The 26,039-nt window shown below is 38.7% G+C and overlaps 1 protein-coding gene across 6 annotated transcripts; it reads left to right on the top strand.

Moving 5' to 3' along the window:
• Positions 1 to 3: 3 nt before the first annotated feature.
• FRRS1 (ferric chelate reductase 1) lies at positions 4 to 24,222 on the top strand. Of its 6 annotated transcripts, XM_079314285.1 has the most exons (18): positions 9,131 to 9,250; positions 10,048 to 10,113; positions 12,431 to 12,626; positions 12,857 to 12,993; positions 13,614 to 13,708; positions 14,070 to 14,220; positions 15,036 to 15,215; positions 16,075 to 16,173; positions 16,689 to 16,836; positions 17,203 to 17,319; positions 18,091 to 18,206; positions 18,494 to 18,580; positions 19,492 to 19,589; positions 19,760 to 19,818; positions 20,509 to 20,652; positions 21,725 to 21,786; positions 21,885 to 21,971; positions 22,076 to 24,222. In XM_079314285.1, exons 1-18 carry the CDS (start codon positions 9,176 to 9,178, stop codon positions 22,079 to 22,081), a joined length of 1,923 nt encoding a protein of 640 aa, XP_079170411.1. In that variant the 5' UTR covers positions 9,131 to 9,175; the 3' UTR covers positions 22,082 to 24,222. The 6 variants fall into 6 exon arrangements, with proteins under 6 accessions (XP_079170414.1, XP_079170415.1, XP_079170416.1 ...); XM_079314288.1 differs by lacking the exons at positions 9,131 to 9,250; positions 10,048 to 10,113 and adding exons at positions 4 to 121; positions 226 to 312 and having other exon boundaries at positions 21,885 to 24,222; XM_079314286.1 differs by having other exon boundaries at positions 8,993 to 9,371; positions 10,048 to 10,199; positions 21,885 to 24,222.
• Positions 24,223 to 26,039: the final 1,817 nt, after the last annotated feature.

A 26,039-nucleotide genomic window follows, 5' to 3' on the forward strand; every position in this document is an offset into this window, starting at 1 on the left:
GGGCCGGCGCCATCCTGATAGGCTGCGCTGCTATAAAAACATGATGTCAGCCAGAGTTTAAGTGCTATATATAGTGTGTAGACAAGACTACAAACTCCGTGGGTCAGTCTTTGACTGCATGGTTTTTAAAAAAATCCCAAACAGCAGAACCAACTCCCAACCCCCCCCGACCCCGCGCCTTGTACTGCAGCACCAGCCAGCCCTTACCATTGCTTTGTATTGCAGAACACCTGGGACTTCTGCTCCAGGCCTCTCACGACCGAAGTCATTAACTGCACCCCAGTGTAAAGGTCAGCCCTGCAGCTTTGGAAGGTCAGTCTATTTTATTGCCTAGAAATATGTTAAAGAAAAAAAAGTGCTTCTCAATTTACAGTGACTGTGTTATACTGAGTTTGTTTTTTCTTTTCTTCTTCTTCTTCCAATTTTGTGGAATTGGAAGGAGTTTGCAAAACAATTTAGGCTTAAGCATTTACTTTTAGCCATCCCATGCATACCCCTATAAGTGTATTTTACTGGAAGGCATAGGAACAAAACCAATAGAGGTAATTGAAAGAGATCTGGACCATCTTTTTTTCTAGGGCTCTCTGCAAGTTTTAGAAGCTTGAAGTGACTGCAGTTTGTCTGCCTCACAGCCTTGCACAAGTCTTTCCTTCAGGCTTTCTGTTGTCCTGTCACATCCTGCAAATGGGCTGGGATTTAAATATTTAATGAGCTGCTTACACAGAGAGCAGCTGTAAGAGGGGGAGAGCAAAAAATGCCTATGTAGCCAAGTCCTTTGCATAAATAGTTATCCTAAAGTGCTTGTTGAATACTTTGTGAAAAGCAAGATAGGAACCAAAAGGGAGTTAGGGAGAATTGAAGGCGATTTCTTTCCTGTTACTCTGTTCTAAAACATGGCTCTTTTGATTTTCTTGCTCCATACAGAAACTCACTCTGCCCTTACTAGGTTTGCACTGGCACATCTCCTCTATACTACACATTGAGACAGATTTTGAAATGTACTCAGGCTTATGAAAAATAATTTTTTTTAGTGTCTTGGACAAAAATCATTAGGAAACCAATCCTGAGCCAGTTATTTTGACATCATTTGTGGCTAAAACAGATGTCAACAGTGTAAATAAAGGACTTGATTCACTACACAACAGAAAAGTTTCATAAGTTCAGTGAAATCACTTATTAATTGGCACTGTATAATTTCATTGTCCTTCAATTCAATATAAAAAAAAAATACTGTTTCAAAGATAATGGAGGTTGCAGGTCTCTTGATAAAGTGTAATCAGGAACAGAGCAGACTTCTGTAGTCCTGTCTCCATCAGCATCATCTCTTTTGCTGACCCATACCTTACAGACTTTGGGTCTATGTTCATTTAGCACATGTAAATTGAGCAGTTTTTCTCAGTATGGAAACCACACCAGCAAAACACAAATACACAGGTGCTACCTTTGAGCATTGCACTTGTGTCTAGAACACAGCCAACACCAACTGAGCATTTGCTACACTGGCATCTAAGGGGTGGTTTTCACAGTGTCATTTTATCTTCAGTTTGCAGTTTCTCTGTGTGTGATTATGATATACCACAGCAGGAAATGATCAATAGTTGCTTCAAAGTAAGAGTACATACCATATCAATGGTAATCATCAGGAAATAATTTTGCAGCATTTTCTAGTGTACTCATACTGGAATTCTTCAGTCCTTTTATATACACCTTCCTAGTGGTCCTCTTTACTTGCCTCCTGCTTTGCACTATTACAGAATCCTTATTCTAGTAGTAGTATCAATATACTTTGGGGAGCTTTTCACTAGGTGTCACATCTCACTAATGTCATAATGCTTATGCCTGTTTTAAAGAGTAAAAAGTAAATTACTTACATGGTGGCAGTAGTTTTTTATTTTTAATAACATAAAAATAGTTCCAAATAACAACTAGCACAGAGAGTACTTAACTGAACATCTAACTAAAATTAAAAACAGATTCTTTTGGCCTACATACAGGAAATATGAGACTTGATAAAATTTAAAGTGAGCACATTTTTTCTCAATGCTCTGTAAATTAATGAATTAAGAGTGTTATTGTTCAAACAATAAGAAGCTTAAGAGGTGTTGAGTCTTCTGTCTGTCTAGCTTTTGTTTTCTAATGTTTGCAGAAATGCAAGCTTGAAAGAAGGTTTCTTTTCTTTAAAACTGGATCTTTGCAATTTGGTTAAGCTGCAGTCTTTTCTGAGTTAGATCTCTGCTATGTAGTGATTGAAAACAAGCACTTTTTAGACAGTTACATGCTCAGCAGAAATTTGGATATATTCTTGGGCATTAAAATCTAGTATTGAGTGGAAACATTAACAAGAACATTGACATAATCACCTATAGCTTTTTTAAGAGTCCCTTCTAAAGGGCCAAACAGATTGCAATAGCCTGATGGGCAGTGAATAAAAATGTCTATTTAAATTAAAAATCATATGAGAAGGAGAGGCTTGGACACAAACCTATTTAGTTTGTCCCTACTGGCCTTTCATATAAGGCAGTGTTGGTTTGACCTTTCAAAGATTAACATTTTGGGTTTGTTTTCAATTCCAGTTTGGCCATTCTTTCACTGTGTGGCCTCAAACAATCAATACTCAAACATCCATAGAAAGTTAATTTTTAATAGAGTTTAATTTTTAATAGAAAATTGTAAAATTCAATGCAAATATCTTTAAAGAGGACCATATAAAATGTCATTAAAGGTAGCTTTTCACATAAGTTCTAAAGATACATTTGACTATGCTTTAGCTGACAGTATCACATTCATTTGGTAATAATAATCTGCAAACATGGGGACTTGGAAAACGAAACAAACAAAACAAAAAAATCTGAATTATGTTCTTGTACCATTTTACTTAGTTAAGTGTAAAATTGATTTACAAATACTGGGCCAATTTTTGTTGTAGAAGAACATATCATATCAGTGTCCTGAATCACTACCAGAACTAGTATCTTCCTGTGAATTGTTCCCTGTAACACAAGTGAGATATGCTGAGATTTAAGATTTCAGTGGATCTATTCTTAAATGAACTGTAGCAATGTCTTATCAAGCAGATCTATTTCCTCCTCAAAATTAAATATTCAAAGTGTCTCTTGCACACCCCATCCCCTTTATGATGTTCCTTCCTGATATATCAAGCTATACTGAGAATACCATGAATATTTTCATGGTCCGTTAGCATAATAATCCTTAAATCTTACCAAGATAGGTCCTTTAGTTAAAATGATAACCAACTGATTTTGCTTTTCTGTTCTATATATCTGGCATCTGATTTTTAAGCAAAGAAAAAATTACATTATCTATAAGCTAATATTATGAACTGTAGTCTACTCTGGGATCTTTCAGTACAGGCAGAATTCAAGCCAGCATAATTTGAACAGGCTAACATGGTATATTGCAGAAGGTAAATATTTAACCAAATGTATTAATACCACAAGCATTTGTTTTTAAATATATTAAGCATGAGCAGGAAGAACAAGGCAGATGATATGAGTGGTTTGTGCTAGAATGCTACGAAGCTGGAATTCAGACTGGCAAATCTTTTGCTATACAGCATTTAGACCACAACAACGTTTACAGTTGAACCATCTCCAAATGCTGCTACCAGAATATAAAAGTCTTTAGTGTTTGTCTCATTGATATCATCAGATCTTTTTGTTATCCACAAATTTAAGTTTAGGATTACTGATGAGAAGTAGTTGGCCCATAACTGGTCAGTGGATCCTACATGAACATCCAGACCTCAGGAATTACTGTTGTATTTTGGGACAAACTGCTGCTGCTGTCCAGTTTTCTTGAGTATTCTACCTCTGCATTAAGCACAGGTCTCCATTTCAGCTGGGGGAATTAGTCTCATACAATAGAACAGCTTCGATATTTTGCTTCTGAGAAAGTCTGGAACTTCCAGATTACTTACTTACTGGCTCCCAAAGTGTCCATGTACTAACCTGACTGTGCAGGAGGCAGCTTTTCATAGCCTGTCTGGACTGGGCTCCTTTGCACTTTGCTTGATGTTGCCCTGTGCTCCTCATTTGAGGATCGCTGCTTACAGGACTTGAAGACTGGTACAAAACAATCTTCTCTCTCTTATTCTTCTCACAGCTCACAATGTTGGATATGCCTTTTAGCAGCCCTGTTATGATCTAACCAGCTTATTAGCTCTTGAAAGTCTCTGTAAACCTTTAGGTGAGTCTTGCTAAAGTATGAGCTAAAATCTCTGCAGCCCTTCAGAAGGAGAGTACTCAAACATCACCACATGGCTCCCCCACAGGGGCACTGGGCATCTACTGACTACAATTGAAGTGCTGTGCATTATCCCTCCTGCAGGACTGCTTGTGCTTGAACCCAGAGCAACTGCAAAACCCACAGACATGCTGCACAAAGAACACATTTAAAGCCATGAAGGAGTCAAATTAGGAGCTACTGAGAAAAGGTGAAGAAATCGAAATGGGTTGTCTGTGAAAAGATTTCTGAGATGAAATGAGATTTAAAAGGTTAGGAAAATTAGTTCCTAATCCAAGTGAAAAGGCAGAGGAAAATTCTAGGGAGGCAAAGGTGAAATTGAGATTGGCTGGCAAAGAAACTGATTGTGTGAGAGAACATTGTACAAGATTTCAGTTAATCTTAGCTTGACATTATGAATTCTGTAGTCAGGTCTAAAGTGCCTTACACTCAAGCACTTACAGGTCAATGCCTTTGCTAGCAAGCTGTTTGCCCCTTGTAAAGCAGAACAATAAAAACTTATCACATCTTGCTGCTATAATGAAATCAATAATTTAAAAAGTCATCACAGCAATGGTCAGAAAATACAGAAAACTCAATGAAGTTAATAATGCAATACTTTTATCAGATAAAACTTGATAGTGTGTATCAGATAAAGCACTGGCCCACAGCACTCCAACGGGATCAAATGATTTTACTGAAGTCCTTTATCAATTTATGTGTGTTGGGCACTAAGGAAGTGGAGACTCTCAGAAAAGTGACAGGTTGTGTGTAGTTTTCTCATAACGCTTGTACAAACCTGTCTCAAATTGATATCAGGGGACCAATCTTAAATATTTCAATTCAGATAAGCAAGGAAGTACTTTTTAAAAAAATCTACTAAAGTCAAAGTGGATAGATATTTTGGTAGAAAGCTGTGAGGTAGGGACTTCAGCTATTGTGTCAGAATAGAGATGCAAAACCAAAGCAGGTTTCTGTCGACTGGCAAACCTTATTTGACTGATTGGCTGCTGCCACCAGGTGGCTTGTTACAGTCATTGACTGAAAACTTAAAAACGCGTTTTACCTCTAGGTAAACAAGTATTTTCGTAGAAATAAGGTTCCAAGTCTGAATTTCACATAAAAAATTAAAAATTAATATGATTAGTAGAGAACCAAAAACTGCATACAAGAGGGAAATTTCTGAAATATAAGGGGACTGCTTTAATCTAGTTTGTAAATTAACAGTACATACAGCTTAGAATGAAACAGTGCCAAAGCTCAAGAGAAAAGAAATTATTAACCATGGGGGAAAATATCTCATCCTATCTTGTGACTTTATCATAATTTATTTCCTTTTATATGGTAAAGATTGTTTCAATGACTCAACATTCCACTCTCATTGTGACAAACTCCCTCCACCATATACAAATTGGTTTGATAGGAAGAATTCTTCATATCTGAGATAACAATATTGTTATTAATTCTCTAATATGCCTTTAACTAAGACAATAATGCTGAAAAGATTGAAAAATGAGGAAAGCTTGAAAAATCTTGAAATGCATGGTCTTGTATGTGTAGTTTATGCAAGAGAGAGGTGAGTAAATATTGGTGCCAGGACTGTTATCTTCAGAGAAAGCCTAGTATCCAGCACGTATTCAGCCAAATCCAAATGCACTTTTCCAAACACATTCCAGAATTCAAAAGAGGCAACAAAAAATTATTTGATCCAATTATCCATCATCAAAACAATCTGGTAGGGATGCAGCCTTTTTGCCCATCACTCGATTTGAAATCCTGTGATGTTTTATGTTGAAAACTGAGCCAGTAACATAGAGCTCAATGCACATATATGAAACTTGAGCAAGGTCTGACCTAAAATGCCACAGCTTTGCTGAATAATTAGCTTAATATCTAAAAGAAAAGTTGATTAAAAGGGATCACATAGTAACATGGGTTCTCTTCAATGGCTTATTGTTCTCCATATAGCTTTGGGCTTAAAAAATAGAATAGCTATCAGTATAAACCTTGGGCTGCACAATAGTTAATTTCCAAAATTATATGTATTTACTTAATTGCTTTCTTGGTTCTTAAGCAAGAGAAATTTCCCTTTATATACTTGGAATGAAATCTCCCCCATGAAATTCCCACTGCTTTCAAAATTATAAGCTTTCACTTACTTCATTAAGTGCCTATAATAAACTGTGCAAAAAACCTCATCAGTTTCTTTTCATGTTAGATGTTGTGTCTTTTGTTTGCCACTTGACGTCCTCATCCTCTGCATAGGTCAATAGCAGGTTACACAGCTTTAACTCTCTTCAGGCTTGCAGGGAGATTGAAATCCACCCCCCCCTCAGCTCTCCATGTCTCTATCTCATTTAGTTAAGCTAGAACATCTGTTTTGTAATAAATACAGAATTGTTATGAACACACTAACAGCAGTTGCACTACACCTTACAAAGAAGATGGACTTTTTATAGTTCATATACCCTAATGCATTCTATTTACTTTATACTGGATATGACACTTAACAAATTAGCATGCAGTACCCTTTCATGGAAACATCTTCATTAAGGCTGCAGAACTATTGATTTAATTAATTTTTTTAAGGAGACTGGTATGCTTGAGAAGAGCCCTTCCAATGGGCTGCTGATTGCCCATGCAGTAGTATAGGGACTTGTACTCAGTAGTTACAGACTTGATTTTTCTTCTCACTGGTTCTCTTGGTGTTTTCTTGGTTTTCTTGCTTTATAGCTCTTTAGCAACAGCTAACATCTTTTGAAATAAGAGATGATAAGAGAATGATAAGCAAAACAACATTCCCTCCCTTACCCTCTTTACTTTTCACAGAAAGATTTTTTCTTCTTAAACACTGATTACCATTTCCAACAGAATTGAAGCTTGCATTTTCATGGGTCTTAATGAGGAAATTACTTCCATATATACTTACATATGTTATAATGTTTCAGACATATATACCCCATCCTGTCCATGAGCCAAGACTCTAAAATAATATCTTAAAATATTTACATATTAATTCCACTATACTCTGTGAAAGTTATGAACCTAAATATTGTCAAGAATATTGGTCTCTCTGGTCACCAGTTTTGTTACTGTATGTTATTATTTGCCTTACTAATAATGTATCTGTATTAGTTAAAAACATACATGCACATGCTAAAGCACTTATGTGCATATGTACTGAAGTATGTATGTATGTATGTATGTGCCCAATTTTATCAAACTCTGTCATATATGGGAACTTTATAAATGTAGTTGTAAACAGAATTCTTTTTTTTTTTCCCTAGCTAGGGAGAAATAGCCATATTTGACTTCTAGCTATTGCTTATGCATTATGTTTCTTCAGTTACTGAACACTGAGTGAGATCTCAGTTTTCCAGTGACTTGCATGGACAAGATAATACAAGTGTACAGTCAAGTAATTTTTCTGATTAGGCAAATTAATCCCTTATTGTTTTACACATTAAATACATTTTCAAAATATCTTGTCACAGAGTACTTCTAAAGGTTAATGCTGCTTTTATAGAAACTGAGAAAAGAGTGAACACTAACAGAACATTTCCTAGTCCGTTACGTTTTAGTAGATAATCAATTATTTTAGAAAATATTACTGAATTAATAGTACTAAGATCTCTAGAACTGCTCTGAGCTACTGGTAAGCAACGGAATCACTGCAGCTCTCCAGTAAAGGTGCTTTCAAGCACAAACACAATATTTGTATGCTGTGGGAAGGCAAAATTCCCCTGGGATTTTTAAGTAATTTTCTTTTTGTGCTACTTCGTGAGCAATTGACAACTTGGATTTAAACAATACAGAAGTCCAAGAAGCCTGTGTAAGCAATTGCAGTTTCTGCCAGCAAAGCCCCAGTTACAACCAGTATTTATTTGCTTTCTTGATAAGTAAGCCCTGATTTTGCAAGCCTGTGTATGTGACCACCTTTCGGCCCACGAATAGCAGCTCTAATGAGCTCTGTGAGCTTCGACAAGGCCGATCTCAGTAAAACTCTAGCTGTTAACCCAGGACAGCCATCCACACCTGCAGCGTTGGGAGCCAGGGCGGTTCTGCGGGCTCCCGGCGGGCAGCACCTGGGGCGGGCACACGGAGCGATCGCGGCTCCGCGGTTCTGGGGGTTCCCGGCGGGCACACGGAGCGATCGCGGCTCCGCTGCTCTGGGGTTCCCGGCGGGCACACGGAGCGATCGCGGCTCCGCTGCTCTGGGGTTCCCGGCGGGCACACGGAGCGATCGCGGCTCCGCTGTTCGGGGGTTCCCGGTGGGCACACGGAGCGATCGCGGCTCCCCGGTTCTGGGGTTCCCGGCGGGCACACGGAGCGATCGCGGCTCCGCTGTTCGGGGGTTCCCGGTGGGCACACGGAGCGATCGCGGCTCCGCGGTTCTGGGGGTTCCCGGCGGGCACACGGAGCGATCGCGGCTCCGCTGTTCGGGGGTTCCCGGTGGGCGCACGGAGCGATCGCGGCTCCGCTGCTCTGGGGTTCCCGGCGGGCACACGGAGCGATCGCGGCTCCGCGGTTGGCGGTTCCCGGTGGGCACACGGAGCGATCGCGGCTCCGCTGCTCTGGGGGTTCCCGGCGGGCACACGGAGCGATCGCGGCTCCGCGGTTGGCGGTTCCCGGCGGGCACACGGAGCGATCGCGGCTCCGCTGCTCTGGGGGTTCCTGGCGGGCACACGGAGCGATCGCGGTTCGAGGTTCCCGGCGCGGCCCCGCGCCCGCCCCGCCCGCCCGGCTCTCCGCCCCTCGGGCGCCGCGCGCGGCCGCTCCCGCAGCCAGAAAAGCGCCGCGGCCGCGGGGGAGCCCGAAGCAGCCCGAGGGGCCGCCTGGCCCAGCTGCACCTTCCCCTCGCCCTTTTCCGCCGCAGCGGAGAGCGGGGCCGAGGAGCCGCTGTAGCCTTTGTAGTAGTGCTTTGGTTAAAGTGATGCCAGGGAGTGCTCAAAGTGGATACTGCAAGCTCTTCGGAAAGTTTGTTTGCTTAATAGAACATCTGCAGCAGGTATGAAGCAAAGCAAAATCTGGTGGAGTTTTTAAAGCACCTTGTAGCTGCTGCCTTTCATGCAAGATTTCTAAATTGCTTTAGGAAAAGTTCCTAAACCTGTGTGCCTCAATGAGTACAGGTAAGTTATGGCTTATTTTGTCTGGAAGCCATGCCAACCATCTTCCTCTGGTATCTTTATTGCTTCCTGTTATGTGAATATTAGTTTCCTATTTTGTTTCTTTGTTAACATGCATAGGAGATGGCTCTATGATAAATGTGCTGTAGTTGAAGTTACTTGTTGGGGTAACAAACTATGTCTCTTTAGATCAGTCTCCAACTTTGGGTTCTTCATATTCAAGTTTGCAAGGTTAGGGCATTGAAGATTCTATGCAAAGCAGCTACCCAAGTAAAAATCATTAAAGCAAACAAGTGATCAAGGCAAAATCCTTGCCTCCTGTTCATTCTCAGTGAGATACATGGAAAGAAGGTAAAGCTACCATATTTTTAAAATTGCTTGTTCTTCTTCTGAAATAAAGTGTCTCTGCTTGGGAGTAAATGCATAATTAGCTTTAAAATCATGCTGTGAATTTGTGTCAACTAACTGCACCAGAAGATAATTAAGTAATTACTTAGTATGAAACACTTTGAGGTCTGGGGAAGTGTCTGACAAAGCAAAGGAAGCTGCAGGGTCAGTGTTTCATTACTGCTTCATACATTTCAGCTGAAGTGTGGGGAAGCTGCATAAAACATGTGCCTGAAGTAAAGATGCTCTTATAAACCTTACTTTTTTGTGTATGTACTGTTTCTTTTTTCAGACAAGTTTCCTGGATACAATAAAGGATCATACAGTTAGATGCAAACCAAATAGAAGAGACTACAAAGTAATATAACTTGTTTTACTACAAGTTGAGAGTCAATGACAGTTTTACTCAGACTTTGTCACTGTAACAGAAGGACTGGCTGTAAGGTAAGTACCTACACAGAAACTCTTACAAAAAATAACTTTGAAACACATGCCCTTGAAATTCCCTTTCCTAGAAAGAACAAGGTGCTGAGGTGTGTATGCTTTGTATGCTTGAATGAGTGTGTGTGTGTATTTTGAAAGTAGTGAATTATTATGAATATGGGTTTTGTCCTTGCTCAATCCAGCTGTCATGATATGATTACCTTTAACTAAGCAGAAGAGGCCAGCCCAAGCTCTTTTTATGAATTCAGAGGGAGGGTGACTCTTGGGCAGCAAGACTGATTGCTTTCCATTTGTAGGGGTTTATTTCTAAAGGGGTGTGTCATAAAACGTTTATATTAATATAACTTATTCCCCTTCAGGTGGTTCTTTCCTTTTCTGTTCACCCTTTCATCTGACAGTCAGGAGAAATTTCTGTCAATAGTAGTTTTTGTACCTTTGAGCTGACAATATGCTTGATTGCCTGTTGCCTCATGTCTTCTTCCTCTCTGAAGTTAGTTTTCGATTTCACACTATGTAGCTAATGAAGTTAAACAGCTGGAAGAAGATAAGCACTATGAAGACAACCTGAGTTGGAGTGTGAGCATTGTGCTCATGATTTATCAGGCTACCAGGGCTTTCTTAGCTGTTGATAATTGCAGGGACTGTAGGATTTGTTTTCAACACAGGAAGAAGTAACTTGCTGTTCTCCATTTACCTAAATATTTATTAGATTTTTGGTGGGTTGTTTTTGTTTTTAGAATTCTATTAATCTCTGCTGAATTTTTTTTTTTCCTGACAACTTTTGAGTCAGTCAGTTGAATCTGACAAGAATATTTTTTGTTTCATTTTACATCCCTACCACATCCTCTGCTACTTAGAGCAGGATATTACTCTACTCTTTTTCTTGTCTCTGTGATATGCAGCCTTATCTCTTCTTGTTTTGAAAACTTCTCTGGTACATATAATTGTAATGAACCTTAGTCTTTAGCTTTCTATAAGTATCTTTAACTTATGTATAAAATCAATTAGATGGAAACTTTTGACAATTTGGAGAAGTATTGGGACTAGAAGGAAATACTTTAAAGCTTAAAGATATGATCATAATGTTATCTTGAATATTTAGGAGGAGTTGAGCGTTGGGTTTTTATTTTCTAGTTCTTGAAATTTAACTGTTTAACACACTCTTACTTCTGAGTTCCTTCTATTATTTAGTGGTGTAAAGTTGCTGAGAAACTTATGTTGAAGTACAAATATAGCATTGCCTTGGGAATTGTGGATTTCCATGTATGAGAACTTTGGAAGAGTTCATGTTGATGACTCCTATTGTGTAAGATTAATGATGTGCCTTGTCTTTATTTGACTGCTTTTTAGGTATCAAGAGTTCAGTCTGAAATGGCTCTGTGTGTTTCTTATCTTCATGTCCATCCATACTGCCAGAGAACTTCTTAGCCTGATACTTCTTATCACTTGCTGCAAAATGGGCATGGCCTTTTCAGAAGGCTGCCTGGTCTATGTTCCACCAGAGCTGATAACTCACTTCTTGTGCCTAAGGATTGAAAGGAAGTTTCTCTGTTCTCCTGGCCTTTTGGATGTGGAAACACTTTCTTTTGTTGGCTAAGGTGTTCTGTGAACCACAGTACAGCTGGAGGCCCTGCATACTGCTAAGCAGCAAAACAATTGCCACAACTTTTATCAAGGCAGTATTGTGGTGGGGCAAAACATTGTGTGATGAAAGCTGAGGTTAGGGGTTCACAAAACTGTTTAGGACCTGGGGTCCTACTATCCCATGTCTTTCATTCATGCTGTTCCCTTGACAAGAGTGTGACAAACAATCTGTTGTTTGATTAATTGTCTAGAGGCCCAATATCCAAAAGGACGAGTGCAAAGGAGAAGTCTTGTGCTTGTCAGCAGCCCAAATACGTATTTTTTTGTCTAAATCTTTGTACCAAATTCTCACTCCTGCATGTATAAAATCTATTTCTGACATTTGGCAACTTTAGTTTCCTTGCAGAAAAAAGAACTTGTTACTGAGGAATTATTTGTCATATGTGAAGAAGTAGACATGGGTTGTGGAAACAAAAGGCAGTCTGTAATGATTTGAAGGCTATGATTAATAAAAGTGGGTCTGATACTATCTGTGTAGTTCCTCAATACTGTTGACCTTTATATATCTGTGAAGCCTGTTTTAAGATCCATCTTAAATATGTAAATATTTCTTGTGTTTAATTGCCTGTAAACTTTATTTTATACAGATGGAGCTGCCTGGTATTGCTGTTGCTGTTTGGATGTTTGTTTGCCTCTGTACATCTGTAGTTGGCTATCCAAATGGAAAAGTAAGAGAAGCCTGTACTAACATGATACCCTGTCATGGTGGGTCTCCTCAGCTGTCACCTGAGCACAGCATTACAGTGAATGGGACTGAATTTAAACCAGGGGACAGCATAGAAGGTATTGTGTTAGTTACAGCTGAAGAGTTTAATTTATTGTATCTTTGTATTATAGTATGTCTTTCCTCAGTTTGCTATGCTGGATTTATCTAAGCAGTTGAATCTTGTTTAGGTAATCCATTAGCCACCATTCAATACTTGTGAAATGAATGTCTGGAAGTCATTGTTGAAATCCTTCCTTCTTCCTCTGGAGTAGAGTTAAACTTTCTTTTATTTTTCTTCTTGCTTTAGTTCACCTGTCTGGACCAGATTTTGAAGGATTTTTCATACAAGCCCGGGATGCAGAGCACCTGGACAGCCCTGCAGTTGGTTCTTTTGTGTTAGCTGACCACCGACATTCTCAGCTGCTGACATGTGGTCATACCAAGGTAGAGTCCAGTGCCTTAAAATCATTCATTGGGCACTGAGGGGCTTGTACCAGAATGTCTGGAACAGGATAGATAATCCATGTTATCTTATTTGAGTTCAGTAAGTTTCTGGGGAAATTGGTCCAACTTGGAGAATAGAGACGTGACTCACTGCAGCTCTGGACTATTCTTATGAGCAGTTTAAACTATCCTGGTGACAGAAAGCTGTTATCTGCTGCAGGAAGATGCAGCATTTGTAACAGAAGCTTTACTTTTACACAATGAACTTAGTGTATTCCTAATATTCCTAATAAAAGAAGGAGCCATTGCATTGTCTCTTCATCCTCTTATTGTCAAAAAGTGGAGCATTTCCTTAAGATAAATGCTGCAGGGACCTGTACCTCATTGCTGGAGTCTTCAGGATTGAAAGGAATTACTTTTAATCCAGAAGTTTGTCAGTATGAGTAATTGGCAGTGCTACACTTCACCTGAGTTGATCATGACTGACTGGGGAAAAGCCAATTGCCCTGGGTTTGTAACAGTGCAGTGTCTCTGTAGGATTTAGTTGCAGCCTCCGCTGACTGTGTGAAGTAACAAAATGTGTATCCACTATGTAACTCTTGATTTGTGTGTGTTCTCAGAATTCAGCTGTCAGTCACACAAGTAAAGCTAAAAAGAAAGACATAAAAGTTTATTGGATTGCTCCTGGGAATGCTCCAAAACATGTACAGTTTCTGTAAGTATACCTAGTATAAATTCTAATTTATTAGAATGCATACAAGGTAAACCTGTATCATTGTCTGTGTCAAATATTGTCCAGCAACTGAAAAGCCTTTGGTCCAGTGGCCTGAAAAGTCAATACAAGAAACATAAATGTTTCTTGTATCCACTGCAACATGTGGTATTATGTTTTAAAATTCTTCTGAGATTTAAGATATTTTTCTAGCTCAATCCCTAAAATGTAGAGGCCTCCATAAAGATAAGGGCTTCACAAATAATTTGTGTGACTTGTAGATTACTTTCCTTTTTTATTTCTTTTTTAAAGTAGCAGCCAACTATAAATGTGTACAGTAATTACTCTGTGTGTTGTGTTTAAGATCCACAGTTGTGAAGAAATACAGGATTTTCTGGGTAAAAATTCCAGGTCCCATTGTTTCTCAGCCTGATGTCCTGTCCCCGACACCACCTTTGCATGCAACATCAGAGGCTATGTCAACTTCACACCCAGTTTCCTACATATCAAAGCCAGTAAGTAATGATAAAACTAAATGAGGCTATCTTCAATGCTTGTGATGAGTGGAATTTAATGAGATGATGTTGATACAGCCTATCAACAGAAAAGGAGAGATGATGGATGAATAAGTTTGATATCTAAGGCTAAGAACGTGGCAGCTACCCTTAGCTGAGCTGCTTGAACTTCGCAGGGTCAAATGTTCTCATGCTGCACACAGGACTGAAGATTAACAGAATATTTAGAAATTAATCACCAGGAAATACTGTGCATGCTTGTCATGAGAGATGGGAAAGGACTTAATCTGGTCCTGACTAATAATTTCCTATTTAGGAACTGCAGGTCAGAAGCTATATTCTGAGTGTGTCTGTGTTACTGACTTCCCTTACTGATCTTGAATGGACCAAGCAAGTGCTGCTATTTGCTTCAGGATAACTGTGACTTATTAGCAATGTATTTTCTCAATGTGTATTGTGGAGTTTCTACTTTAAAAAGCAAGCATAAAGCTGTAGTATCCTTCTTTTCTTTCTCATATTAAAGCTGATATTACCTCTCCAGATATTAAACCAGAGGAAGTTTTTTTCAGAAATTTTTGCTGACTTTTCAAAGTTATTCTACTGTAATGTCTTTAAAAGGAAAACTCAACTCAAATTTAGCTTGGAATTCACCATCATTTCGCTCTGTAGTCCTAGAGTAGTTGTAGACATAGTTTAAGAGATTGGTGTGTACACATAGATGTTACTCCTTGTATGCCTTTTTTTTTACCTTGAGTAGGAAGGAGCAAGAGAATGGAAACTCCCATTGCTCACAATTTATTTGCTTAATTGTTTAGTTTAATGCTTCAGGTTGTGGGATTACGAAGTTCTGCATTAGGAACCCTACAAACTGTGATCCTGGAAGTGTTTCCTGTTTTTTTCTATCCTTCCAACAAGAGGAGAGTTCAGTTTTTATTGAAATGAGTGGTCCAAGCGAAGGATATTTAGCATTTGCATTTTCCCATGACCAGTGGATGGTGAGTGTTGTTTTATTTTCTGTAGCTTCTTTTGTGATGTTAGTAAAGTTTGAATGGAAATGCACATGGAAAATAGAAGTACTGTCAGATGTCACACAAAATATGACTCTCCCGTAGTGCTAAAACCCAGGTTGTTTCTTATAGGCAGATATTCACTTTTAGCTCAGGACTGAATAACTGCAATAGAATTTCCCTGTGGATATCTCTTATGGCAGAATTCAGCCTGTCTGACTGAAATTCCTGGTTAAATCAGTCTCTATTTACCCATCCAAAAAATCTTAACTCTCAGAAGCTGAGTGGTTATTCTTAAAACCATTTGTATTTGATCCTTGAATATTACTCCTATACAAACAGTCTTAATGTTGAAAGATACTTCTTTCTGACTTATGTCAAAGTGAAGGGATGATGCTGTTGACATGCATAATCCATAAGATACTTCTTGCACAAAGAAGTGATGTTTATATTCATATCCCTAGTGCAGGAACACTTGGTTCTTAGCAACACTTTTTTACAGGAGGAAAAAAACCTTGTAACTGAAGTGGATTTTTAAATAGCTCCAACATCCATCTCTGTCTTGTCTAGTTTAATTATTTTGAATTTACTAAATTAAGAAACTTCTGATTGTGTGGTTGTTACTCTGGGAGGGGAGAGTGAATCATAATGCATGTCTCTGTGTGTCATCTCTTTGCCTTAATGTGGTCCCTCAGTAATTATATGATTTGTTTGAAAAATGGGAAATAAAAGCTTGGTAACTACAGAAATCTGAAATCTTGCTGTCTTTATTAAATCAAAGACCTTTTGAAGATTGCCAGTATATTTTTTTATTGGGCTATAGATATTTTCTTTTTCAACTCTGCAGGGTGGTGATGATGCTTATCTGTGTGTTAATGAGGATCACCGTGTTCATGTCAGCACTGCCCATCTGAAGGAGAGAAGTCATCCTCTCTTGGATTCAGAGGTATGTTTTAAAACAACTCAGACACTTTCACAGATGTAGCTTTGAAGTAAGGTATGCTGCTGCTTTGTGCTTTTGTTTTGCACAGCATGTGTGAATACTGAGGTGGGTCCATAATTCTCTAAGGTGAGATTGGCTGGGCTCTTATTTCCTGTGAATATTAACTTTGGAAGTCTAAATTTAATTTGTAAAGGTAATAATGTGATGGGAGCTTAGTCTATTTAGAACCTTTGTCCTTATTATTAGTCTGTCCCTTTGCTAGAACTGCAGCTGCAAGTGGTATGTCATGGATTAAACATTGTTATGGACTGTAAAAATTAGTGATAGTAAGTTCAAACCACAAGTTGCTATATTGACTTACTGACATACCTCTTGCATACCAATTTAGAAGAAGATCCCTTCCCTGGATCATTCACATTCTTTCTTTATACATCAGTGACAGTCTTGTCTTTTGCAGGGCTACTTTTAAGCCAATTACTCTTCCAGTCTGAAAGTATTAATTGTCTCCTGTTTCACAGAATGCACTTGAAGATGTGTCGTGGAGGCTTGCAGATGGTGTTCTTCAATGTTCTTTCAGGAGGAGCATTCATCTCCCTGCCTATACAGGGAGATTTAATCTGAATTCCAGTTACTACATCTTTCTGGCAGATGGGGAAGCTAGTGAAGGTAAACTTAACTTCCATATAACTGCTTTTCTACAGCTCCAAATGAGTTAGTAACCCTTCTGTAAGAAGATGTGGCTTAGGTGAGAGTAGTTAGCTTTGTGGTCTTTGGGTATTTCAATAAACAGACAGTAGTGACAACAAAATGGATTTATTTGTGGCTGCCAGAATCAGAATAACTGCCAACCTCAGAATAACTGGATTTAACCATTCAGAGCCCTTGGTGAAATAGCTCGGTTTAGATTAGGGTCTCAGAACGGATGCAGAGGGTTTAAATCTTTAATTAATAAACATCTGAATGAGGAATGGGTGCACTTATAAGGGCAGTGGCATTCATTAGTAAGAAATAAACCCCTTTGTCACTGCTCAGGTGGACTGATACACAAACATCATCATCAGCCCCTGGTCACTGACGGGCTGTACAATGTCACAGACCTTCCTCGGGATATCGGAGGTTCCCGCGCCCCACGCCTTGTCAAGGCTCATGGTAAGCTGCAGTTTCTAGTTTTGTCTCCCAGTTCTAGAGTTATTGAGACTGGAGGTTATTGCAGAGTTGGTATTTCCTCTTGTCTTTCTGGCATTTGTGTTGCATATTCTGTTGGCTAGTGAGATTTGATACTCTGGTGGCAGAGTGAAGTTATTAACTTTTCATTCCAAGAACAGTGTTGGAAGATTATTTTTGCCCAGGAAAATGATCCCATCCTTGCTTTTCCCCTTAAATTTATAATTGAGACTTATCACTTTTTCAAGTTTGTTGTACTTGCATTTTTGGTCTAGCTCTATTTGAAATGAGAAACCATTCAACTGGAAGTCTGGAGTCATTGAAGTTAATGGGAATTTTTTCTCCCACCCTACTGGACTTGAATGCAGGTCCATGATAGAACTACTGCTCATTTTTTGTCACGCATGTTGTAGCAATGTCATCTTTCATTCTCTGATGCCTGAGTTGGTGATGGAATGTTTTCTCTCACCAGTATGTACAAAGTCTATTTAGCATGTGTGAAGTGGGCAGTAGCCAGAGCTGCTCTGTTGTGTGGGCTAAGTATGATTATCTTTTGCATGGATATTTCTGTTCTCTAGCAAGATAAAGGCTATGAAGCTGTGGCCTGAACCAAGTGATATGTTTTTAATCATTAGTAAATTCTGACCATGTGCATATGGGCTAAACTATTATATAGTTTTGGAAGTTGTAATTGTGTGCATTTAAGTTACCTACCACTTACCTTGTTGGGTTGTTTGGTTTTTTTCCTATTTTCAGGAGCACTCATGTTTGTTGCTTGGATTACCACAGTTAGTATTGGTGTTATTGTTGCACGATTCTTCAAACCTGTCTGGTCTCATTCATTCCTACTTGGAAAGGAGTTGTGGTTTCAGGTGGGCAAAATCTCTGCTTATCTCCAGCTGTATTTTCTAGCATTATTGCAAGCAGAATTATAAACCTACTAGATCCTAGAAATAGACTAAACATGGTATGATTTACATCATTCTTTAATCTTATTAAGTGGAACAATTAAAAATCAGAAGTTCACCTACTTTACTACTAAAGGTAAAGTCTTAAATTGGGATTAAGAATATCTTTTAACTGTAGGTCTATTTAATGTCTTTTAATGATGTATTTAAGAAAGCTGTAGAGTTTCTAAAAGCAAACTGAACTTTTCTAGGTGCATCGTATGCTTATGTTGACCACAGTCATGCTTACAAGCATTTCTTTTGTGTTGCCTTTTGTGTACCGAGGAGGCTGGAGCCATGTAAGTGTGTTTTGTCTTGTTTGTTAACTCAAAGGTACAGGTGGGACTAAATGAATGAGCAAGTCCACTGCCAGCTGTTATGACTATTTCTAAGTAAATTCCTGTGAAAGCTGTTCTGATTTCATATTCTAGCAACACAGAAGAGGAATTTTGTCTCCTTTAAACTACAGCTTTAAACTACACTGAAAAATTTTGGTGTTTTTCTTTCTTCCTCTTTCTCCCAAATAAATTCTTTGCTCACAGTTTCTTTATATGCTATTTTGGTTTTTACTGTTTCCTTAGAGAATATAATCTTGGGAGGGGAGTAAGGATTTGATGGCTGGCATGAGCATGGTAAACCTGCTTGGAATAAGTGTTTTGTGAACTTAGACATAACAGTAAGTGATAAGCTTAGTCTGGAGCAGTAGCTAGATAGAGATTGTATACCTGTTGCTTTCACCTGTATCCTGTTTGATTCAAGGTGACATCAAAAGGTGGAAAGTCTAGAGAGTATTTGAATTCAAGGTGGGAGAATGTGGTCACAGAGAAATTGAGTAAAACATTTTTGGGTGAAAGATAAGACCCATACTGGGTTGAGTTATAAAATAGGCCTATCCCGGAGATGTAGAATTGAGGCTGGAGAGCTTGGACTATGTTTTCTAGAGTCATGTTAGACTGCTCTTCAGCTGGTGGAATTTCTCAATATAGCCAAAAGGTGGACAAACCCTGAGCAGAGAAATACCAGTGTGTCTGCTACCCAGGCAAACAATCTCCATCTGCCTGCAGGGCAGCTTATTGTGTCCTATTGCCTCTGCCAGTGCTGCTTCATTGTAAGTTACTAGTACAGGAATAAATAAAATTTGCAACTTTTTTGGTGTCTTTTCTCTCTGTTTGTATAGATATGATATTTAAGAAAAATGTCCTCTCTTTAGCAAGCAGGTTTTCATCCTTATCTTGGCTGTGCTGTGATGGCTTTGACAATCTTTCAACCACTTATGGCAGGTTTCAGACCATCTCGTCATGCACCAAGGTACAACTGACTCATTAAATTACAGCCACAGGAATTAAATGTGACTGTTTATTTAAACATTCTTTTTACAATGAGAAGTTTTTACAGCTTGATAGTAGGCAAAAATGTTCTTTGATTTCTACTCCCTTCCCCCAACTGTGTAATCAATAAAATGTTTAATTGTTTTGTAGGAGGCAATTATTTAACTGGTTTCACTGGAGTACTGGTACAACAGCTAGAATATTAGCTGGTGAGTAGAAAGTAACTCCCATTTAACTGATTTAAAGGAACTTTGCCCTTTGTCTGGGCTGTTGTTCATTTAAAACATCTATTACATCTAGTCCAGGCTTGTCTGAAGATCCTTTTTCATGGCTATCTTTTGTGTGAGTTTTAAGGGGCCATTGGGTACAACTCAAAGAAGAAGTGACTTTAAAACCAAACTCTGTAATGAGTACCTGTCCTTATCTTCATAATTTCTTGTCTTGGAAGATACAAGAATAGTGTTTTCCCAGTAGCATTGTTCAGTATTACTGAATGCAAGACAGGAATTTCACTCATGGATCCAGAAGCTGGGTTTAATTCTAGTAAAGAGGAAAGCTTCCACAGAAATCTTAAGCACTAATATTGTGGTGACTGGTCTTGTAGGTAGTTATAAATGTGTGGCTGGAGTGTGATAGGGCACTAAGCAGGTTAAAAACCATCTTGGCCTTTTCTTCTTGTCATGGTGCTCAAACTACCAAAAAAGCCTCAAAAAACTACCACTTAACGCCCTACCCCCCCCAAACCCCTCAACTTTCAGTTGTATGAGCTCCTTTAACCTTGTTCCTCAAGCAGTTTTAGTTAATTCATGGGAATTCTATTTACAAAAGCATTTGAGAGCATTTTTAAAGCACATTGATGCAATGTTCTGGTAATTTTTTATCTTGTTTTTACTGATTAGTTGTGACTATGTTCTTGGGAATGGATCTGCCAGCACTTGACCTGCCAGACCCATGGGACACCTATGCAATGATTGGCTTTGTAGCTTGGCATGTTGGTACTGATGTTCTTCTGGAAATCCACAGCTACTGTCTCATTCGTAAAGGTACAAACCCAGCACAACACCTGTTGTCCCCTTGGTTACTGAGCATTAAACCAGTGTGGATTGAATTTCAGAAGGTGTTCTTTGGCTTCTATCTTGGAAGCTGAAAGGAATAATTCTTGAGTAATAGTGTCCTATCTTCTGTAGAAAAATGAATATGGAAGTAAACCAGTTTAAGACAAAAGCATTCTAGAAGAGTGGGGATTGTGCTTTAAATAAAAGCTTCTCATTTCTCAAATCACAGTTCATAGACTGAACCATGTAAATATGTTATGAAACTCTATTTTTTGCCATAATTTTGATCCCTGGTGGGTATGTTAAGTCCAGATTAATTCATGCAGATTTAATATGCATTTAACTGTTTACAAATTGCTGATATTGCAGGAGCAAGTTTGAATGCTTGCAATTTGACTGACTGGGGAAGGAATATAAAATCCTGACTTCAATATGGCTAGGGAAGAGATGGGTAGTAACTTCATTAGAAATTATCTTCACTGGCTAGTGTGACAGAGAGGAGGTGACTGCACATGTGAATGACCTGGTCTAGGGCTGAGATGAGACAGCTGCAGAATTGAAGAAGTGTGATTAATTAAGAGTCTGTGTAAGGTGTCATGTGGAGAAGGAGTGATTACAAAAGATGTGAATTTAAATTTAACTGCAGTAATTACTTTCTAGAAATAGGGAAATTACCCTGAAATGTTTGGACAATGAGTGTTCTCATGTTGGCTAATGAAAATACTTTTCAATGAAATCCACTTATCTTAAAATATAAAAGGAAAAGGTGTGAGCTCAAAACTCAGTGTTTTGATTATTCAGTCTAGCAAAAGAGACAGAATGCTTTTTGACTTCAATGTTCAGAATTTACTTTTTGTAGGTCAACTCCAGAATAATTTTTCATTTGTTTTGTGAGCATGGTAACAACAGGTCATGAAATGTCAAATGAAACTCCCAAGTCCTTTTAAGATTTGATGCTGTGTAAGACTTTAGTCATAGGATCAAGACTTCTGCAGTATAAAAATGAAACTCCCTTCCTCTTAAGGGCAGACTTGATTTCTGTTTTTTTTCCCGTGAACAGTTGAAGTGATAGAGGATGACAGAGTACAGATACTGCAGTCACTCACATCTGCAGAAGCAGAGGTGAGTCACAATTTGGTAACTAACTGCTGTGAAATGGGAGGATTCTTTGCTTAAATGAATAAAAAGACTGACTGACATTTCTTGTCCTTCTCTTGCAGGGTCATCTCTTTAAACAGATGGTGTTGACCATCTATATCTGTGGAAATATAGTATTCCTGGTTGCCTTCCTGATAGCAATCAACCAAGTATGAAATAAGTATCTGAGAATTTAATGACAAAATACTATGCAGTTGAAAAATCTGCAAGGAATACTTTTTATTACAACTTTTTTCTCAACGTGTTTCTGAAGATGTAATTGAAGAATAACAGCAATAAGAATGCACGTTATGCTCAGTGTTGGGGAGATCTGGAATTCAGATCTAGAGGGGAATTGTCCTACAGTCAATTGCAGTCCTACAAAAGCTGTCTTCTGATGGGACTTTTAATGGGAACCTTTGCCTGAGTAAGGAATGAAATCTGTTTTTGAAGCACACTAGTTAACTTGACTGAAGCTTATAGGTGAGAGGAAGAGTGAGACATGCTGCAAGTGTTACTTGGATAGTTCCCTAAATCTTTGGTGAATATTATTGGGGAGCTGGTAAGATATGACTGATCTGTCCACTTTACTGTTTTAATGTGTGATATGCCAGCTTCCTGCTCTTGACAGTCTTGTTCATAATGAAACCCCCAACCAGACAAACCATGAAACTTAGTGAAAGATTGTCACAAATGCAGGTTGATGCATGAGATAAATATATAGCAGTAAAATGCAAAAAGCACTGTCTGCTCTTAGAACAGTGTACTTACACAACAAGCACAGGAGTTTAGGAACTTCAGTCCTTTAGTAAAACCACCACTTGCCTCACTCAAAATACTGCTGTCTCATTCCTCTTGGTGCTTCTAAATCATAAAGAGAAAACACGTTTGCAATATAAATGCATTAAAACCTATGGTAACTTATCTAAAACCCAAACCAGGAAGAACCTGTGTGTTTATGGATTTGTTTTACATGTTTTTGGTTGCTGGTGGCTTCTGAATTACTTGTGTGAACAAGATGGATTTATGTCAACTGATGCTTTAATGGAAGTCAAAATACTTGCTCTGGAATGGTGCAGTTGTATTTGTGTTATTGAGCAAATATTGGGAGTTAGGTTGACTTCAGGAAAAGCAGCTTCTGTTAGTGTTTAGTGGAAGTCCTTTGAGCTGGTATATCTAGAAGACAGAACTTTAAGAATTCTATGACAAGTCTATTCTGAAAGAATTTTGGAGGGCAATTTTTTTAGTCAAAAATTTTTTCTCCAAATATTTGAACTAGTTACAGACTCTAGAAAGAGACTATATTGTTTCACATTTTTTGTTCATGGTTTGCCCAAGTATGGATCAATATTCTTGAAATGGCATTTTAGAAATGAAATCTTAATATGCTGTACAGTTACAGTTCTTTGCAGTTGTGTTTTGTGGCTCTGAACAGCTTGTTCCCACACTTTTCATTTTTCTTACTGAAAAGTATCGATTTTTAGTTATAACAATTCAAGATAATTTTTTTTTTCCCCCCCATCCAGGCTAAGCTAGCTGGGAATGAAGCTGTTTGGGAGTATTGGATAGAATAGTGGGTAGTGAGGCCTGACTCTGTATAGACTTTTATAGCAACACCTCTACAAGTGTGGCCAGCTCCAAAATCCTTGTAGGTGTGGGTCAGGTGGTGGTTCTCTGCAGCTACCAAAGCTGTCTGCTCTGTCTCTTCCTCCACCTTCCCAATTCCATGCTGCAGCCTGTTGCATGGACAGGCAATATTCAGGGAGCTACACATTTGCTGGTAGTCAGTGATCTTTTTTTGGCTGCTCAGAGATCTGATTTAGCTATAAGGGTGTTTATGGAGCTGGGATTAATCCCTTTGTCAGCAGCAGCTGACTGAGAGTGAGTCCAAGTTGAATCATCTCCCTTAGAAAAGTCATGTGCAGATTGGGAAGGGGGGAGCACAAAGAAATGAGTCACAACCCAGGCTGAAGGACAAGCATGGGGCCAACTGTGTGGGTGTGAGTGTTTTGTTTTGTTGGTTTTTTTTTTTTTTTTTTTTTTTTTTGTGAGAACTCTGGTCTCAAAAGCCTGGCAATCTCAGGCTCATCTTCTGCTAAAGTTTTGTGGGACTCTTTCATCTACTGTGAGTTTATAGAAGAAAAATCACTCAACCTAGGCATGATTGATGGCTTTTTAAATTAAGATTAATGCCAAATTCTTTCTGTAATACAATAGCTGTACTGAGGGTTGTTTCATTTACATGTGACAATGAACATGGGTTTTAAAATATGAATGTAAATATCTCAATAAAAGTTCTTGTCCCTTTTAGTAATGTGAAAATACTATTAAAAGGAAACTAGAAAAGTCTTGCCTAGGAGCAAAATGGATTGTCTGTTTTCTGTAGATGTTATTTTATAAATTAAAGCTATGTAAGTCCTTCCTGGAGAAACTATTATTGAAATTGAATATTAAAATAATTTTACTTTTAAACAGTTTCTTTTCCTGAAGAAGAAAAAAATTTCCTTGTTCCACATCTAATACAACTTTAAAATTGATAACATTTTCAGCTCTTCTGGATAACTTTTTTCTTTCTACTGTTTGCAGTACTGTCAGGTTTCCTATGGGAGCCTTTATGTACAGTTTTGTAACTTAATTGATTGAAAGTCTACCTAATTTTACGTAATTTCTGTTCACACAACCACTCCTGCCCTTTTCCTGCAAAGTTTTTGTAGGAAGGGTTGGATATTGGCAGAAAAATAGATGACAGGTAGAAATTTGTGATTAGTCTCACAAGTAGTTGTTTTGATTTTTAGGTGCAGCCTCCAAATACTGTTCATATCTCTTGGCTTAGCCACAAGTCATGTTCTTTATCTGTGCTTTGAACAAAAATTACTTGGTGCAAATGTAAATGGAGTTCACAGCTAATTTGTTTTGCTTTCAATAGTTTTTAGCTAGTTGACATTTTAAACTGCAGCACGAACTAGGGGAAGGTGTATTTAATTTGTCCTTCTTGCACTGAGTGCTACACTGCCTTTTGTCAAAAGTCACAAGATGGGGAGATGTCCATTTGTAATAATGGCCCTGTTTTTCCTCTACCCAGGGGAGGCTGAGGAGAGTTGCCTGCTCTGTGTGCCCTCAGTTTGTGACACTGCGTGGCGCCCTTGCTCAGGGAACAGCGCTTCTGTTTCGCTTGATTTCTGTAAACTGTCACAAGTTGACATGAACAGGTCTTCTGAAACAGGAAGTGTTCCCAAATGAACTAATTGGAACATTCTTGAGGTTTATTAGAAATCTTTTAATCCAAGTTAACTCATACAGAGAGACATTTTGGAATGGGTGTGTGCTTGATATCCATACCTGTTTGAGCAGGTATGGATGTTGTTCCTTTTTGAGTAAATCCTTTTCAAGACAACTGAAGATGAACAGCAATCACTAAGGAAAAAGTGCAGTATTCTGCATTTCTGTGCAGGAGTTAATACCTCAGTGGTTTCAGACCTCTGGTTCAGGCTGAAGTAAGAAGTGTCCAAGTGAATAGAAGGATGGTTAACAGGGATGATCTGCTAGTAGGTCTGAGAAATTCTTTGCTCAAATAAATCTGATTCCAACTTCTCTAAGGGGCTTGTATGAAGGGGGAAACTGTTGCACATACCTGAGTAAGTGGCACAGCAGCACTGGCACAGGATAAATTCTTCAGAACATGCTTGGAAACACCTGTTTTAGTTCATACCTGACCTAGTTCAACCACTGTCTAGCTTCTGCTGGTTTCCCTGTGCTGTGCAAAAGTGACTTTATGTAAACTGCAAAACTGCATCACTCTGAACCAGCTATTTATGACAGTCATCCCACACAAATGATACTGCACTTAAGAAGGGCTGCAGCTTCAGCTTTGATTCATTTTTGTCTTGTGGGGCCTTAGGAATCACATGGCTTTGATGAATTAGAGTTTTGCATGGCATCTCTACTGACACTTGACAAGATGATTTGCCACCTTGTATTTCAGCTCTTACTGAGAGAAGATGCAGGAAAGCTCTGGGGTTGTAGCACTCAGATGGTGATCATTCCTACTTTTCAGGAGCACAAAACTTTTCAGTCTTTCCTTTAAACTACTTTGACTAGTATTGTGATGGTAGTTGCTCCCTTTTCCATATTATTTAAGTTTAATAATACAGGTTTGTTGGGGGAGCAGAAGATGAATGTCCATAGCCATCTGCTGCTGTTTGTGGCTACTTCATATCACTCACCTTCTCTCATTTTTT

This window comes from Erithacus rubecula, assembly GCF_903797595.1.
Source record: "Erithacus rubecula genome assembly, chromosome: 10".
NCBI lineage: Eukaryota > Metazoa > Chordata > Aves > Passeriformes > Muscicapidae > Erithacus > Erithacus rubecula.

Bases quoted from the DNA above. Each gene is read 5' to 3' on its own strand.
- FRRS1 (XM_079314285.1), top strand. From the start codon at position 9,176: ATGCCAGGGAGTGCTCAAAGTGGATACTGCAAGCTCTTCGGAAAGTTT. The intron at 17,320-18,090 runs GTAAGCTGCAGT...TCCTATTTTCAG, and splicing joins ACGCCTTGTCAAGGCTCATG to GAGCACTCATGTTTGTTGCT. The intron at 18,207-18,493 runs GTGGGCAAAATC...GAACTTTTCTAG, and splicing joins GAAAGGAGTTGTGGTTTCAG to GTGCATCGTATGCTTATGTT.